Source organism: Sceloporus occidentalis, unplaced genomic scaffold (assembly GCF_023333645.1).
Source record: "Sceloporus occidentalis isolate IW3139 unplaced genomic scaffold, rSceOcc1.0.p SCAF_4, whole genome shotgun sequence".
In the NCBI taxonomy this organism is placed as follows: Eukaryota; Metazoa; Chordata; class Lepidosauria; order Squamata; family Phrynosomatidae; genus Sceloporus; species Sceloporus occidentalis.
The window spans coordinates 18,912,320-18,930,114 of record NW_028316984.1 but is presented as its reverse complement, the minus strand read 5'-3'; the positions used below and the strand labels follow the sequence as shown (position 1 = coordinate 18,930,114).

Sequence of the window (17,795 nt, the reverse complement as noted above, 5' to 3'; positions counted from 1 at the left end):
AAAATTAAAGCAGGTACAGATAAAAGCTGAAATTCCCCCATGTTTTAAAATATGGCACCATCCAGCAGTGACATTGAAAGAGGCGCGTGTGTACCAAGGACCACCAGCTTCTGAAAAGAGGGGAAGAGAATATTCTGCATGTTTTACTGTTTGACTCAGCACTTCTTCACACATTCACATTTGTCACTTAGTTTCTCTGTGCTTAATGACTCACAGTGAGATATATGAAATAAACTCACAAAGGAGAGGCAATGAGGATGGATGGGAAAGTGCCATATTATGCTGCTCCAATCATGAGATTGGGATAGTTGGTGGCTAACAAAAGGGATGACCCAACTGGTTATCTTGTCTGTTATCAATGCTACTGGCTTGTGCCAAGCAATTTGGGGGGGGGGGGGGGGGATTCTTAAAAAATTATTGTTTCTTCATATGAAAATCAACACTTGGATGCAGCAGTTATCAACTGATGGGGAATCAAAAGATGTGTATGCATATACCAAGAAGCCCTGGCTCATGCACCATTTGGATATACACTGGTGATTTTTAAGGTCACAGTAAGTTGCTTCCTTTGATATGCCAATGAGACTTCTGAGGTACCAAGACTGCAATTCAGCATTTCGTAGCTCAACCCATGTTTTGAAATCTTTCACAGAATGTGATGTCAAAGGCTTTCACAGATGGCATCCGTAGTTTTTTGTGGGCTTTTTGGGCTATGTGGTCATGTTCTAGAAAAGTTTATTCCTGACATTTCACCTGCATCTGTGGCTGGCATTTTCAGAGATGCCAGGCACAGGTGTAGGCAAGATGTAAGGAATAAACTCTTCTAGAACACAGCCGCATACCTGAAAAACTCACAAAAAACTTTCCCAGAATGTTCTGAGACATGCCCATTACTCACTTCCCTGATTTGCTGGAATATTTGTAGGCCAGCTTCTCTCCTTATACCCCTCCCCAAATATACACACATACTCGTATTAGTTGTGGCTCCAGTGATATTTTATTGCCACATAAAAAGACCATATGAGCCAAGCCCTTGTCTGCATTGTTTAATATTATGGTCTCCACTTATGGTTTATCTCTCATTTGAATGGACTTAACTGATATTTGTTTTTTCAAGAGAACTGGAGTACCAGCCAAGATGCTGTGACTGGATGTGCTGTTTTTCTACTGACTTGAGAGATTTGAGGGCTGGGAAGACAAGGCTAGCTGGAAGTAATGGAAGTGGAGAGCAATTTGGACAAAGATTGCAATAGTGAGGATGTTCTGAACGTCCACTGAGGGGCCCCTGCAGCCTGTGATGACTGTTATAACGCAAAGCACAGCTGGTTTAAGTGTTTTGACATTTCAGTACCTAGCAGTTAGTCGCAGTGGGATGGTACTCCTCCTGTGCCGTTCTGTTACTTACATCATAAATCTGTTTTGTGTGTGTGTGTGTTATACTCATTTCTTTTTCTACCATCCTCCACTTTTCACGCAGATTCACCCTGCTCAAACATGCTTGGGATGCTCTCGGGCCTCATCCCAGACTCCCAGATCTCGGCTTCCTCTACCAGAGAATACCACTGGGTTCCCAGTGTTGCGCGCCTGGTCAGCAGCCGCTCTGGATGGTTCCCACGCATCCCACAAGCACAGCCTGGAGAGGAGTGGCTGCAGGTGGACCTGGGAGTCCCTAAGAATGTAAAAGGAGTGATTGTCCAAGGGGCCCGAGGTGGGGACAGCATCAATGTGGCAGAGGCCCGTGCTTTCGTGAAGAAGTTTAAAGTGGCCTACAGCATGAATGGCAAAGACTGGGAATATATACAGGACCCCAAAACAATGCAAGCTAAGGTAGGAAGTCTCCACAGGAATGCAGCAGGGAATATGAAATTGCTTTTCATTGATGCTTTCATTTGTTTCATTTGTTTCCTGCTTGTGTATTTCCCTGAAAGTCTGTTTCTTTCTTCGTGGGGAAATTTTACCATGGCTGGACACATTTCAGTAAAAATATATGTTTTCAGGAATAATCCCACTAGCTCACAATCTTTGTGTAAATCACAGTATTTCCTTGAGTATCATACACCACCCTCACTGCTCTTCTTGAATAGTAATGAGTTGCATCCTATACTGTTTGCAGTGTGTCTGATTAGATAACAGTACTGGTTAAGTGTGTGAACAGGAATCTCTTCTATTTGAGTCCCATCCATTTTCTGACCATAGGAAGTTCCTGCCTGGACAGAAGTTGCATGATTATCCCAACACTTGAAAAGCATTTATAAGCTGGGAGAGGTCTTGGGACCTAGTCCAGTGCTCTCCAGCTGAGACAAAGGCCCTATACAGACAGGCTAAAATAAAGCTGCTTCGAGTCACTTTGGAGATATGGTGTTTCAATGATGCATGCATCCTAAGAGTCTGGAAGCTGCACCAAAGCTGCACTCCAGTCCTTAGGACTGGAGCATGGCTTTGGTGCGGCTTCTGGACTCTTAGAACGCATGTATCATTTAAACAACATATTTGCAAAGTGACTCGAAGCAGCTTTATTTTGGCCTGTCTGTATCGGGCCTTATTTTTAATTCACTTCCTATGGTCAGAAAATGGATGGGACTCAAATAGAAGATATTCCTGTTCACACACTTCAGTCTATGTTTGGCTTTTTTCATTTCAGACTGCAGGTAGAGGTTCACTGATTGGTCCATCCTTCCTTGTAACCAGGCTTTGGCCTCTGTGTGATGTAGAAAGAAATTGGGAAGAGAGACAGAAACTAACTGTGTTTACACAAGAAGTCAGTAGAGCCATACCAGATTTGAGTCAGTGTATCTGAGATCAGGGTCTGGCTAAGAGGATGCACATTTTGTGCCAAAGCATGCTGTGTGGTTTTGTCAGATGAATTACATTCCGTTTGACAGCAACATGTTTTTTTCTTGTGTGAAACTCAGTTGGTCAGAAACTCTTTTGGGGGAGGAGAGGAAGGGGAGATGGGGAGTAGCCCAGCCCAGTTCTGAACCAAGATGAAGTGTCATGTTTGGGCCATATGGACTGCTTCTCAGGTACTTGCTTTCTAGAGGGGGGGACCTCCTGTTTTATCCATTTTGGGAAGATCTCTGGGGGAGTTTTCTTCTCGGTCCTTCTATCTGCAGCCAGCAGAGATATCAGCAAATAATACCCTGTCTTGGGTTTTTTCACATGAGTCTCTGTTGTAGCTGACATAAGGTCATTAAGAGGGGTGGTTTGTTTTGTTTTTGTGCTTTTTTTGAACTCCATAGCAATTTAGAGAGCCTCTGAATCAAGGAAAGATTTTGTATCTAAAAGTATACTTGAATATGTATTTATTTTATATTGTGTGTCCTTCTCCTAGTGTAGGCCGTTAACAGAGTAGATTATAACAGAATACACCTGAAAATTACTCATAATATTAAACAATTAGAAAACAACTATTATTTTAACAACATATTAAAAACGAGAGTGAATGTTTTAAAAAAGTAAACATATTTAACATATAGCAAATATGAGAAAGATGCAGTACTTCCCACCTTCCTGCAATCACCAGTTAGTGGCCAAAATCTGCATAAATCAAAAGTTCTCTGCTTGCCTGCAGGAGCAGAGCATAGAAGGAGCCAACCCAGCATCCCATGGAAGGGAATTTCACAGTATGGGAGAAGTTGCCAAGAAGACCTTCTCTCATCTTCTTACTAGACATGACTGTAGGTGTTTGGACAAAGATAAGGGCTTCCCCAAAGGTCAGAAAACCTAGACCTGCCCCCCCGTCCTCACATCATCTGGTACACATGGGGCAGAGTCAAAGGCCCAGTTTGATGGTTGACTGTCTACACATAGGAAAGGCAGTCCCAAAGTGAATCCAGGCCATCCCTGCTTTAAAACATATTTAAAAGGCTCATCATTTAATCTGGAGCTTTTCAGAAAATCCTGAGCAACACTGGGTGTCACACTGTACTGCCTATTGCCACCAAATTAACATAGGCTCCCCCTCTCCCCCAGTTTTACAGGCTAATATATTTTAAGGGACCCTTTCCCTTCAAGATTGATTTTTAAAAGCATCAGGAAAGGAGATTCTGCAGCTACCCTTTGCACTTTGATTTCAATGGTCAAACACCAGTGCACTTGAAATTAGGGAATGTTTGCTAATAAACTGTGTGGCCCTGCTTCTTGACCTTCCCTTTGAGGTGATGGTAAATGGGTATGCCATCTCTTCTTTATGTTAGTCTCTTGTTGTTGTTACTTAGGCAGTTGAAAAACTGCTTTCAAGTCATCTCTTCTCATCAAGACAACCTGAGAACACTATCATTAAGCAAATAACATGGACTCTTGTGTCGTTCAGTTTCTGTTTTAAAATGCCTGTGCTTGATAGGAAGCTTTTGTGTGATGAAAACTGATAAAAAAAAACCTTTTTTTAACAGACAAAAGTTGGGAAGTTTCTTTTTAGCATTCTCACATTCCCTCCTTCCAGTTACTGCTTTGTAACCACTTGCATTCTCCAGGTTGTTCTGATTTATTATTATTTTTTTTGGGGGGGGGGGCATATTTGCTGCTCCAATAAAATACAGAAGTTCAAACAAACTTGAAAGAGCAACAGATGTCCCAGAATAATGCAGCCCCTTTCAGAATACTTTTTGCACTAACCCTTTATTTTTAGTGGCTAGCAGCCAAGAAGAATCATGCTTAACTTCTGTTTGTCTCCAAGATTTTCGAAGGAAACATGCACTACGATACCCCTGAAGTTCGACGGTTTGATCCTGTTCCTGCACAGTACATCAGGGTTCACCCAGAAAGATGGTCTCCAGCAGGGATTGGAATGCGATTGGAAGTGCTTGGGTGTGATTGGACAGGTAAGCCTCCTTAAATTAAAGAAAGAAAGATAATGAACTGTTGTCCTGTCTCCACTTGGCAGGGAGACCAGACAACACACAGCAAAAACCCTGGTTCTAGTGCAAACAGACCGGATACTGTCCAGACCATCCAGTAGTAGAATGAGAATATACCCCCCTTATAATGTATTTAAAAAATCTTACCTTTAAAACACATTCCCCTGAGCCATCCAGTGCTGATGCTGCCAGTCACTCACTCTAAGGTCAGAAGAAACCACCCAGTCATGTGATCATTGCTGGGTATTTTGTTCTGACCTCAAAGCAAAATGACCTACAGAGGTGGCAGATATGCCAGTTGGTTCAGTAGGATGTGTGTGCAAACAGCCATCCAGTAACAGAATGGATTACTTTGTAATGGGAGGAGTTGGACAGCTCCAGGGCCAGGATACTCTGGGCTGCCCCTAGAGTGTCTTGGCCAGTGCAGACACGACCTTAATAAAATAGTTGGAGATTTTAGTTTCTCCAAAAAAAAAAAAAAAAAAAAATGCACATCAAAATGCTACAAGTCCCTTTGATACCAACCATATCTTTGTAGTGAGGCCAGACCACCTGCAGTGACAAAAGCAACTAAACTACAAATACAGAAACACTTAAAAAGGAATGGCATCACCATTGCTGCATTACCGTTTGTCTTGGCCCTCCTCGCCAACCACTGAGGATTCTTTAGCCATTAGTGCTGAAATGCCCAGCACCTCAACAAGATTATCTTCGCTCCCACCCACACACTAACCAATTGAGTTGTAATTCTGTAATCCTTAAAACATTGAAAACTTCATTTTTGAAAACAAACAACATCAAAATGCTGGAGAATCTATCCCAAGAAAAGGGCTTATTTGACTTTGGAACTCTTATTTTCATAGTACAGTGGGTCCTTGGTATCTACTGGGGTTTGGTTTTAGGACTCACCCTCTCACCTTGTGTGGATACCAAAATGGTAACATGGTGCCCCTTATAGAAAATGGATGAATCCATGAATGAAGAGTCCATGGATACAGAGAGCTGATTGTACATCACATTTTTTTTGTAATATAACAAAATCCAAAATTCGCAAAACAGTGATACCTTTATTGGACCAGCTAAAAAGCACAAAATGCATAATTCAAGTTTATGAAGCTACACAGAATAATTTTTATAATGTTAGTGAAGAGATTCCTCTTATGAACGGAATATTCCTGAGCCAGTGGGGAGAGTCAGTTAAAGCCAGGAAAGAGAGTTTAGTCAGAACAAGGTGACAGAATCTAGAAGAATCTAGTGAACAACTTTTCACTTGTTTATAATCAGAGCATGGAATGTGGGGTTTAAAGAATCAATCCATAATTGTTGATAAGATGGAAACTGGAAATCAATTTGTTGCTGTTAATGTTGGGAGGAGTGGGATTTTATTTCTTGTGTTATTGTTAATTAGATTATTTATTTATCAATTTATTTATTTTTTAAAAAGAAGAAAACCTGGGTTTTATAGATTACATGTTTGGTTGTCTCTGTTGCCCCCTAGAGTTTCACTTTGTTATTGGCTCCTTCAAAATGCTCTTTTTTATCATTTTAAAGTTGTTTTCCTGTGCCTCACACAGAGACACAGTCCAATGGTTGGGGATGTTGAGATTTGTGCTGTAGTGCCTTCAGGAGTGCTAAATTGGGGAAGGATGTCCTAAAGCATGGAATCAAACAACTCATTCAAGCCTATGGGGCTTGAATATATGCAAAATTCAATTTTCGCGGGAAGGTCTGGAATGGATCTCCCGCGAAAACGGAGGGCTGACTGTACTTCCATTTACTGTACTTCATGATATTGGATCCATTATAAACAGCATGTTCCCATAGTTATTACTCATTCCAATCTGGACTTCATTAAAGTTTTGATTGTGTTATGAAGATCAACTCTGATCTCTCTTTGTCTGTTACTAACACAGCACAGCTTGGATGAATTTGTAATAGGTGTCATGTAATCTATTAATACTTCTTGTATAGGTCTTTGAAATGCTCACGTAATAATTCATGGATTTATTTATATGTCTGTTAGACATTATTTTAACAAGTGAGACCTTCAACAAAAAGTTACCATTTATCCCTTTTCTGAGAAAAGGTCTTCCTGTTCAGGGTTCCAACCGGCCTGCTCTTACCTCCTCCTATAATCCTCTATGCTAGTCTGCTCTTTCTATTTTCCTTTTTCAAATGACATTCAGCTATGCATCTTGCTTAGACCTCATTTTTTTGTTTGGTGGATGTGAGAGGATTTTTCCTCTTCATTTTTTAAAAATTTCTACAGCAAATCTTGGGATTTTTCAGAGCATGCCAATATGCCACCCCCCCCCCCCCCAATATTCCCAATACTCAGTATTCCCCATTTGAGTTTATTTTCATTTCTATGAATAGAGTTAAGAAGAATGAATGTAATAATAGCATTCTGAAGACCCATCTATTAATGAGCAGTGATAGGATGGTATTCTGTATGGGCTTCAGCATTTCATTATTTTAAGAATAATGAATATAATAAAAGTTTCCAAGTTCTGCTTAAGATAACAGTTCTAATATTTGTAAGTGGAAGTTATCCAAGTGTTACCTGCATGGTTTTTGATAAGTAAAATACTGTAGCTCATCTTTGCCTTTGACATGCAGTTATAAACTATGGAAACAATGAAATGGATTTAACCCTCCCCACCAGCTTTTAGTGCAAATCTGAAATGACAAAACACACAATTGCAGTATACTAACAGCAAAATCATTTAAAGCCAGAGGATATTTTCTCTCCTTTATTTTGTTAAGTTGTGTCTATCATTCAATCTGTTTTCCAGATGTGGCTGGTAAAAGAGGCTTGATTTCCATTTAGAAACCACATCTGTAAAAAGCATTTTGTATGGGCTTCTGCTGTGAGAAGCTCAAAGAAGTAGTCCACGCCTACCCTTTCACTGGATTGTTATTACCCCTTAGATAATTACTCCACACAACATATCATTCTGCAAACATTCATCATCAGATTATAAAACAAAAAGAATAGCAAGATGCTTAAAAGCTTTAAATGATTTGATAAAACTGCCCAGAGTGGGATTTCAAAAGGTTAGCACCCACCCAGCTCCACAGTATACATTTCATTGTCAGCGTATTGATAGGTTCATTTCTTCTGAAATAATGCGTGCACCACAAGCCTTTTTTTAGCTTGTCCCTTGCTATTTGTGTATACCTCCCATGCGGTCCTGATTGAGATGTGATGCTATCCACATGAACTGTCCATGGGTACATATTATTGCTACAGTATGAAGCATTTCATAAGGGAAAGAGTTTGGGGGCTGTTGCCACAAAGCTTTGGAAATATTAGAGTAAGGTCTTTCATGTAACAAGAACAAGCAAGTTGCCTAATATTCCATATAATAGTGCAGGGAGGGGAAAGAAATAGGGATGGGGATGGGGAAGGGGCAAGGGTGGGTGCATTGTCGTCTTTAACATTCTTAGGTAGAACAACTCTGATAGAACAGAAAACCAGTGCGGCAAATGGATAAGGCTTTGGACTGGGATTTGGGAAGTCCAGATTCTAGTTCCCCTGAGCCATAAAATTCATTGAGCAGCCTCCCTTTTAGCCTGACCTACCTCATGAGGGATTTTCATGTTGATAAAGTAGAGAAGATCCTTGTACATGTTCTGTTTTTAACTCTTTAACAAACAGCAATAATGTGTGGTGGACAAAAGGATGCTTCACCACCAGCACCCACGTTAGCAAACATAGGGACCACTTCTGGCTTAGTTTTCACTGAGCTGATAAACTTGAGTATGGACTATTGTACTTCAGGGTGCAAGGTAGAGCTGCCATAACTGAATGAACCACCAGGGTGGTGGTGGGGAACCCAACCCAAACCCTATAAGTAGACTAATAGATATCTAGGAGAAAGGTTCTAGATCAACTTGCGCTTCTATGTTTTAGTTTTATATGTGTAGGATGCAACCCACGACTGCCACCACGGGATACTATTCAGTCAACTGAGCTCCATCCTGCAGTCTCATGGTGCAGCCCAGGCACACGTGGGCCATCCTGGTTAGAGGCAGTGCCTTGTATCACTGAGAGAGAGGAAGAGCAATATTCTGCCTTCTGGTATAATGAAAATACATTCAGAGTAGAGTCAGTGAGGCACTCGTGCTTTGCTTGGCCTTCATCCCTATTACACCTCACCCTATGGGGCCTATTAATTGACTCAACCACCTTGTAGGGAGGGGAATCAATTTGGGTTCCAAATCCCCAAGCTCTTATGCCTCTTTGAAGAACATGCTTTTTGCCTCTCAGTCTTGTGTGTCTCTTACCCTCAAGGGATTGTGAGCCGTGATAATACTGTGTCCATGTTTTTGACACCATGAATAAATCTTATTAATTGATTGGAGCAGGCAGTCAATGACCACTTCAGACTTAACTTGCATGCTTGTGCGTTATGCTGAAAGATTAGTTTATGAGTGCAAGGAATAATAGTTGAAGGAGCCGCAATAGAAGCTAGTTTCAGGACATAATTTGCCATTTATAGTTGGTTAGTAGGGAAGGGTAGGGTGGAGTGGGGTGGGGCAGAAAAGGAGCAGTAGGTCAACAGCTGGCTTGTTTCAAAGTCCTGCCAACATTTTTCCGCCTTTCTGAAGATTGACGAACATTAGCTCGTGACTGCTCTTCCCTCCTTTGAACTTACCAACATCTGGTTTCCATTGCTAACAGCTTTGTAACAGGATCCACAGATGCCTCTTGCAGCACATACCCTGCCCAGCAGGAGTGAGGCCATTTTGCTTGCTTCCCCATCATAGAGAGCATGTTGCCTGGCTTGTTGCTGCAGCTGCCACTGCTGTGGCAATTTCGCTGTATTCTGGCATGAAACCCATACAGCTCAATTGACCATACAAGACACTAGACAGCCTCTAAATGACAAGAGAAAAGGATGCAGCACAGGATGAGGCTTTCCTGTTCAAAGATCTCTCACACAGTCATGTGTGTTCCTACTGTAAATCTCTGAGCACAAGGGAAAACCATTTTCTGTATAAGACTTTCAGCTTTGGACTTTTTACTGTGTCTTTTTTCAGTAGTCATTTTGTTCAGTTTCTTCAGTGCCGTTTGCTCTTAGACACCTTTGGAGTTTTATGGCACCATAACAAATTTGAACCGACAAATCAGGCTGCTATCAGGTTGCAGGGTATTCTGCCAGGATCCAGAATAGTCTCTTGAAGTCTATTCTGTAATATGGTTTGGTAGCAGAAGCTTGGAAGGAAAGGTGAGAGGAAAGTGTTTAATACTTTTTCTTCCTGCTTTTGCCTTTATATAACTATTAGCTCAATAGAATTAGAATATATTTGCCATGCAGAAATTTGTGGGAAATTGCTATTTGCTTCTGGATTTTCATTCTTAAGAACTTCCCCTTGTTGCTTCTAGAACCAAGTTGGTAGCCCTCTTTGTTATGGATACGCATTTCAAAATGTCCACTACGTTACAAAGAAGCTCAGTGTTCAGGGAGCAGAATCTATACATGTGTATACACCAGCTTTTCCCCTTTTATTACAATTCAGGAATTGTATAAATGGCAACATATAAAAACAGCATTGTCTAACAACGATTAATGACAAAATAACAAATCAATAATTATATGGATATGATAATGTAAAAGAAGGGTGTGGAAGAAAGTTCAAAAGCGTTAATGAGGTTCTAATGTTAATCAGATCCTGGCATGGTTGAATCTTCATGTAGAATGTATTTCCAGAACACTTGATGTTGTGCTTGAGGTTGTCTAACACAAATTATTGTTGATGTACTCTATGAAAAGGAACAATTTTTCATTATATGATGTTTTACATCCATATACATCAGATATTCTCCCACTGGCCCTTATAGTAGGACATGTTGAAGCAATCCTTTGCACATAGTAATGTGTGGACAGAATGGACGATAGTACTCCTTTCATGTTGCAGGATATGTGCTAGACAGTTATTTGAAGCAAAGGGATATAAACATTCCCCCCCCCCCAAAAAAAATGCAGCACACTGTCACCTACCTATCTTGAAAAAAGAAAAAGAGCACTTGGGTCCATCATGCTCTCTTCTCTTTAAACCACACTTCTCCCTGACTTTCCTATCTCTCTGTTTCTATCATCTGTACCAAGAACTTTCATATTCCACAAAAGCTCAGTTAAGGTGGCCTCAAGATATAGCACTGAACAAATTTATGCAAAATTATAAAATTCTCACTAGATACATTGGTGTTCATGGCTTATTTTTTGCACAGATCTGGAGTTTGCTTGAATCAGAGTTTCTGTCTCCTTATCACAACATCTTTGATCTTTCTTCTGGCACTGCATTTGAACAGCCTTTCATATGTCACACAAACATTTTTCAGAGTTGTGAGTGTAATGACATTCTTTATGTGCCACTCCAACCTAGTTTTCTTCTTCTTAAAAATAAAACAGCCTGTGACTACATTACGAGTTATGGATGGCTTAGTTACATTTATTTGTCCCTTAAATTGCCCTTGATACCTGTTCTTGAGTACGGTAGTTTCCAGGAGTCTTTCCCCCCCATGTGGCAGTGGGACTTAGGATAAAGTGATTGGCCAAAGCATAAAACCAGATGTTTGTCTGCAAAGAGCCATATCACATTCTTGAGTCCTTTACTGTAATTGCATCATTTGTAATGTTGAATAACTTGTTCTTATATATAGGTATATTTGAGGCATATCTGCCTTTTCTAGGTTGCATCCCTTTTATGCAGAAAAAAAATAATATATTGCTTGAGATCTCAGTTTCTCCAGAACTATCCTTGTTTTTTGTTTTTAAAATGAAAGCAGTAAGAACCCAAAGAAAGGAGATTGTTTTCCACTGGAGTCCAAAGATGAAAGCCTCGTTTATTTCCTCTGCATCTGTAAATCAAGCTTTACAAGCAATTTGAGCCATGTTGACATCTGTAGCATGTGGGAAACTTCATGGCTCCCCTTCCCCCAGTTCACCTCCATTTACCTTCTTACTCTGTACAAAAGGAAGGTTTCTTTCTGCTACATTTCATGCCTTAGATGCTGTGAGCCTTAATTCTTTACTTAAACAATTCATTTAACTTTTTATCTGGAGATTTGTTTCTCTTTTAGTTTTTCTTTAGATTCAGGGAAGGGCAGCTAAAGGTATCAGATCCCATCTGATCTTGGAAGCTGAGTCAACCCTGGTTAATACTTGGATGAGAGACTGCCAGTGAACACCAGGTGCTATAGGGGAAATTTCAGAGGAAGGAACTGGCAAAATGTATTCCTTCCATACGAAAAGCCTATGAAATTCATGAGGTTGCCAAAGTTGGCAGGTGACTTGAAGGCAAACACACACACTACTTCCAGTACATGTTTCCTGCACTGTAGATATGCATTCCTAAGTATCAATATCCTTCATTGAATTATAAGCTTTACCAATCAAAGGCTTCAGATCCACCAACTCACTTGCAATTTGTCCTATGGGCTGGCTGTCTCCTTCTGTTCCTTTTCTTGCACATGTAGTGGTGACTGTAATTGTCCTAGTCACTGTGTTGCCTTATGATGCACCACACGAAGAGCTCTCCAAGGACATCAGAGCTTGGAAAATTACTGTTTGGAGTACAAATCCCAGAATCTCCTAGCCAGCATGGTCACTTGTCTCCAGCAGGTATAGTCCAAGAAACAGTCCACCAAAGAAAATTCTCCAGGTTCTGAAAGAAACATGGCCAGCAGGGGAGGTGTTAGCAGCCACCAAGAGCATCAAGTACTTGGACACAAGGAAGTTGAACTAGGCTGGTCTTAGTCTTCTCAGTGACAGCAAATGAAGAGCCAGTGGCTGTGCAGTTTAGTTAAATAAAACCAGTTTAGTTCAATTCCTTGTGTAAGAGAGGAATTCTCCACAAAACTAAACCACATTCAAATTTTTCACTGAATGATCTGCCATGTCATGGTTGCAGCATGCACAGGCAGAAAGCAACGGTGAATTTGGTGCCATATATGCCAGAGGTTTTTGAGAAATAATTTAGCATAGAAACCTGGGTGAAGTGCCTATGAAATGAACAACTTCACAAAATACAGGGCCTTTTTTGTTCTGCTAAAGTGTCTGCCATGACTGGGGTTTGGATACATTCCCTGAAACATTCCACTGAGTGAGTGAAACCAAATGCTACATGGGGAGGGCAGTTTTCTGTTCCAGCCACACAGGGTTTCTACCCAATTTGATGTCTTTTCTTAATCTGAGCAGATGTTTCATTCTGTGACCTTTTGTTCCCTGTTTAATTGCAGAAGTAAAGTCCACTGCAGAGACTCTGAAGCCTACCTTGAAGAGCGAGGAGATCACTACTCAGTTTCCCACAGATGAGGAGGCAACTGAGTGTAATGATGGCTGTGTAGAGAATGGAGGTATTTACTGGGTTGGCCTATCAGTATTGCACAAATTGTGTAGAAAAAGAGCTGCTGCACCCAACAGTACAGCATCTGCCCCTTGTGGAGGTTTCTAGCTACCTCCAGCCCAAGCCAGCTACTGTGAGGCAAGCAAAACAGAAGTGTCTTATATGCCCTCAACTCACACTACACTACCTTACCCCACCCTACCCAATCTGACCCAATCTCATAGTCACCACATGCCTGGTCTTTCTAGAAAGTGTTGCTCATTCTCAGCCATATCCAAATGTAGTATTTAAAGTTCTTTTCCACATGCTGAAATCAGAAGGCAACTCATGCTCTCCAAGGTCCAACTTATTCCCACAGGTGTACATAAGTACCTGCTTTAGTTGCCAGTTGCCCACTCCTCCACCTTTTTTCTCACACTGCTTCTCACACCTTTAATCTTCAGATTTCCCACAACCCCTTACAGATTCTCTCACCAAACTGTTCCTGCTTCCTAGCATCCTCTTGTCCAACTCATGGTCTCAAGGGACTCCCAGACCCATCCCCTGCTATAGTCAAAGCATCTGCTGCTGACAGCCATTGCCAATAACTCTGACTTGTTAGACTTGCTCAGTCCCAGAACCAGAGAGCATCTTATATTATTTGCCCATGCTGATAAAGACTTCTGATGCCCCCCTGCAACCCCCTTTTCCCTAACTGCCCTCTCACTATCCTCTTTCCCCCCTTACTGCCCCTCTGGAGCTTTCAGTTGCCCCCAGGGAAGCATATTGCCTAATTTGGGAACCACTGCTTTGTTGTTGTTAACTGCCCTTAAGTTGACTTCAACTCATAGTGACCCCGTGGATGAGACATCTCTAAGGGCCCCAACAGACAGGCCAAAATAAAGCTGCTTCAAATCACTTTGGAGGTATGCTGTTTAAATGATGCATGCATCATAAAAGGCCGGAAGCTGCACCAAAGCCACACTCCAATGTTCAAAGTTCTATCTTTGCACTTTAGGATCTTGTCTACATGTTGTTGTTGTTGTTGTGTGCTGTCATGTCATTTCCGACTTATGGAGATCCTAAATCAAACCTATCAGAGAGTTTTCTTGGCAAGTTTCTTCAGAGCAGGGTTTTCCATTGCCATCCTGTGAAGCTAAGAAAGTGAATTGGCCAAGGTCACTAAACCCATACAATTACACACACACAGTGACACATAGTACTTTATGCATCAGGCATCAGGCTCATATTCTGACCCTTCTCACTCGCTCATACACACACAATAGTCTGCTTTGCTGGTAAGGGCTTAAAGCACATATCAGAAAAGCAGTTGGAACATCCAAATCCAACAACAGGGGATTACAGAGATACTTACTGTGGAGAATGAATGGTGCAGTTTTTGGCACCATCACTGTGGGAAGTATAGTATTATGTGCTCTACCTCCCACCTCCCCTTCTCTTTGACCAGGAGAGACAGAGTCAGATAGTCTTCTTCCTTGAACTGCATCTTCTGTGAGTTGGATATGGGCCAGTCTTGTACTGCTTGGGAGCCACAAATTTGTCTTGAGATGCAGTTTAGCCAGTCCATTCAGATTGCTGTCAATAATGTATTTGCAGCTAAGTGATTGCTCTTCTTTCTCCTCTAGTTTCCCAGACAAGGGAACTGGGGATTGCAGAATAATATTACTAGTGACAGCCCAAGCTGTAGAGAGGTCTGTACACAAGTCTGAGCTTATTTAATATCAAGGAGTGAGTGCCTTCACAATTGATTTGCTGTATAGTTAAGAGTGGTGTTTGTCCTTTAAAAAAAAGAGGACCAACTCTGATGTAATTATGTTTGTTCTGTCCAGAGACTGCCTTTGGTAGCTTCCAAGAGAGAACTCACTTCTCCTCTCCTTTATTCAAATAGGCTGGGAGCAATCCTCATAAGGCTACCCCTAGAAACTTTGAGTTAGGGTAACCTGAGTGTAAAGAGGGTGATTCTCATAGTTCACTAGGAAAAATAGTTGAGTCGTGCTGGTTATAAATCTGTTATTAAATAGATTGCACATCTCCCACCAGGAGATACATGCATGTGCAAGTCAGAACAGGTGCAGCCCAATGACCAATTCCTGCTTTAGGAAGGAAGCCCAGGAAGAGCTTTGGGGTGGTTGGGCCTCCATAGTCACTTTGTGGCAAGAGGTCTGATCCCCATATTTCATCATAACCTTCTTCCTGACATTTTGGTTTTTTTCTGTGAAGGGTTTTTTCCCCATAAATAGTCATTCATAAATACATGATTCTGTGAGAGCCAGTGTGGTCTAGTGGTTTGAACTATGACTCTGGAGAACAAGGTTTGAATCCCAGCTCAGCCATTTAAATCCACTGAATGACCTTGCCAAGTTATACTCTCAGTCTCAGAGGATGGCAATGGCAAACCCCTCTGAAATAACTTGCCAAGAAAACCCCATGATAGGGTCAACATAACTTGGAAATGACTTGAAGACACACAGCAACAACAACAATCATTCTGTCCAGCAATACCTCACCTGCAGTCTCAAGAAACATAGTCCAGACCTCAAGTTTATTTGCTCATGTGAAATTAGTCTTAACCACTATGTTTCACTGAATTACTATAGAATTTCCTACTTACAAAGAAAATAGTAGTTTCTACCAATTACATGTTTCAGGACAACTGTGGATAGTTTAGATTGTTTTGCTTTGATCTAGCTGTGCTTTTCATGCTTAGAATTCACAAACGCTTGATTTAGCTATGGTTTTCCTTTTCAGGCTCTGCAAACAATGGTTCACATTTCTTTGGACAGTCAGATTTATGGTAGTCTGAAAGAAACAATACTTCTCTCAGGAGGATAATTAGATTAGATCGTAAATCCAAAGGAACTATGTCCATTATTAATATTAGTTATGAGTATTACTATTTTTTTTAAAACCTGGGTGGATTGTTTCCATTTCTGTATTAATGGCTGCCCTGACGGCTGTCATGCACAGGTCCCCAACCTCTCCATTAGTGATCATTATCTTTGTAGGTTTAGTGATTTAAAACTTCCTCCTGATTCAGGAAAACTTCAAATTGGCTGCAGCTAGCACTGTAATATTTTGTCCTGAATTGCCCTTCCTGATGTGAAGGGATGCTATCACTATTGTTGCTTGGAATAGAATACAGTATAGCAGTTTCTCTTTCAGCTTTCCCATGTGAAAGTTCCTCCAGATTTCTCATATCCTGAAGTTTCTTCTTTCTCAGTTCCATCCTCCCTGGAATGGCCAGTTTGGGGCACTATTTTAGTCTTTGATAAACTGTATACATCAGGGAAATCCAAGGCTGGAATACAGAATATCAGCAGTGCCTCTTACCCTTCACACTGAGTCTTCTAGAAAACAGCTGGACTCAAAGCACAGTACAGAAAAGGCTGTGGACACCAAAATGTTTTTGAAATCAATGGGATTCAAACTACGAGTTTTAAAATATGTGTAAGATTTGAGGTCCCATCAGTTTTAGCCAGCATAGCTAGTAGTCTTTATAGGAGTAGTAGTCTTTATGGGAGTTGTAGTCCAGTAATAACCAGAGGGCCACAGTTCCTCATCCCTGATTGAAACCATTCTCATTGGCATTAGTACCCATTGATTTGAACTTGCATGTGGTGAGTTCACATTGTTCATTTATTGTGACACAACAGATGTGAAATAGTTAACAGAATGAATGCTACCAATAAAGCTTTCAAGTTGTCTGTTAGAACCTTAGAAACAACAGAATTCATTGGAGTTTCACAGTGAGGTATTTATTGTGCATGTGAAACAGCCCTGAGATACAGCTCTGAATTACACATATAAAATGATGTTTAAAACTATGGTCAGCGTTTCTTAAGACACGACCCTGACATAACAACCTCACTCTAGTCACCTAGCTGCCTATTGGTTTGATTATTTATAGTCTACAAATGTCAATACTTCTTTGAGTTCTTCTTCTTGTTCATCATCATCATCTTTTCCCACTGCCATGGAGTGATATAGCACAGGTGGAGAAAATAGCAATTCATCATTGGTTAGCAGGGTTTACACTCAAAAAAAGTGTTAAAGAGAAAAATGAGAAGCATGTAGTGCTTTTTATTTGCTTTGCTGAGGGATGTGCATATGTACATTTTGAAGATTTGGAACTTAAGACTGATCTGCTGCTGAAACATGAGATATGTTAAAAGTATCGTGAGGCAGCCAGAGAGAGAACATGCACGCACGTGTGCATGCCAGAGACTTCATACTTCCTTAACTATTTATGATTTGTTAGCTATGTTAGTTATTAGTTAGCATTCTGTGTGCCTGCCCTTTCTTTGATGCCATTTTTATGTTGTTCTGTTCTTCTTGTAAGATTTCCAGATCCCTGTAGGATTCAACTGCAACTTTGATCTTCCTGGGGATTTTTGTGGTTGGACGCATGATACATCAACAGGATTTACATGGGCTTTCCATTCTAGAAACACTTGGACTAGCCATTCAGGACCAGGGATTGGGGCCTATCCAGGTAAGCCAGTGCATGTGATCTCTAAAGGAACAGACCTATTATGTATGACTCATGAACAATGCAGTAAAAGAGCAAGCTCCTGAAGCATCTCT

General features: G+C 40.9%; 1 protein-coding gene across 2 annotated transcripts in view; it reads left to right on the top strand.

The window, feature by feature from the left end:
* Positions 1-17,795, top strand: part of NRP2 (neuropilin 2) — a 229,475-nt gene that overhangs the window by 132,395 nt on the left and 79,285 nt on the right. For both annotated transcript variants that reach the window (XM_089519341.1, XM_089519342.1), the window contains exons 9-12: positions 1,478-1,827; positions 4,676-4,820; positions 13,105-13,221; positions 17,551-17,703. In XM_089519341.1, the coding sequence (XP_089375467.1) occupies positions 1,478-1,827; positions 4,676-4,820; positions 13,105-13,221; positions 17,551-17,703 (765 nt within the window). The remainder of the gene's footprint in view (positions 1-1,477; positions 1,828-4,675; positions 4,821-13,104; positions 13,222-17,550; positions 17,704-17,795) is intronic.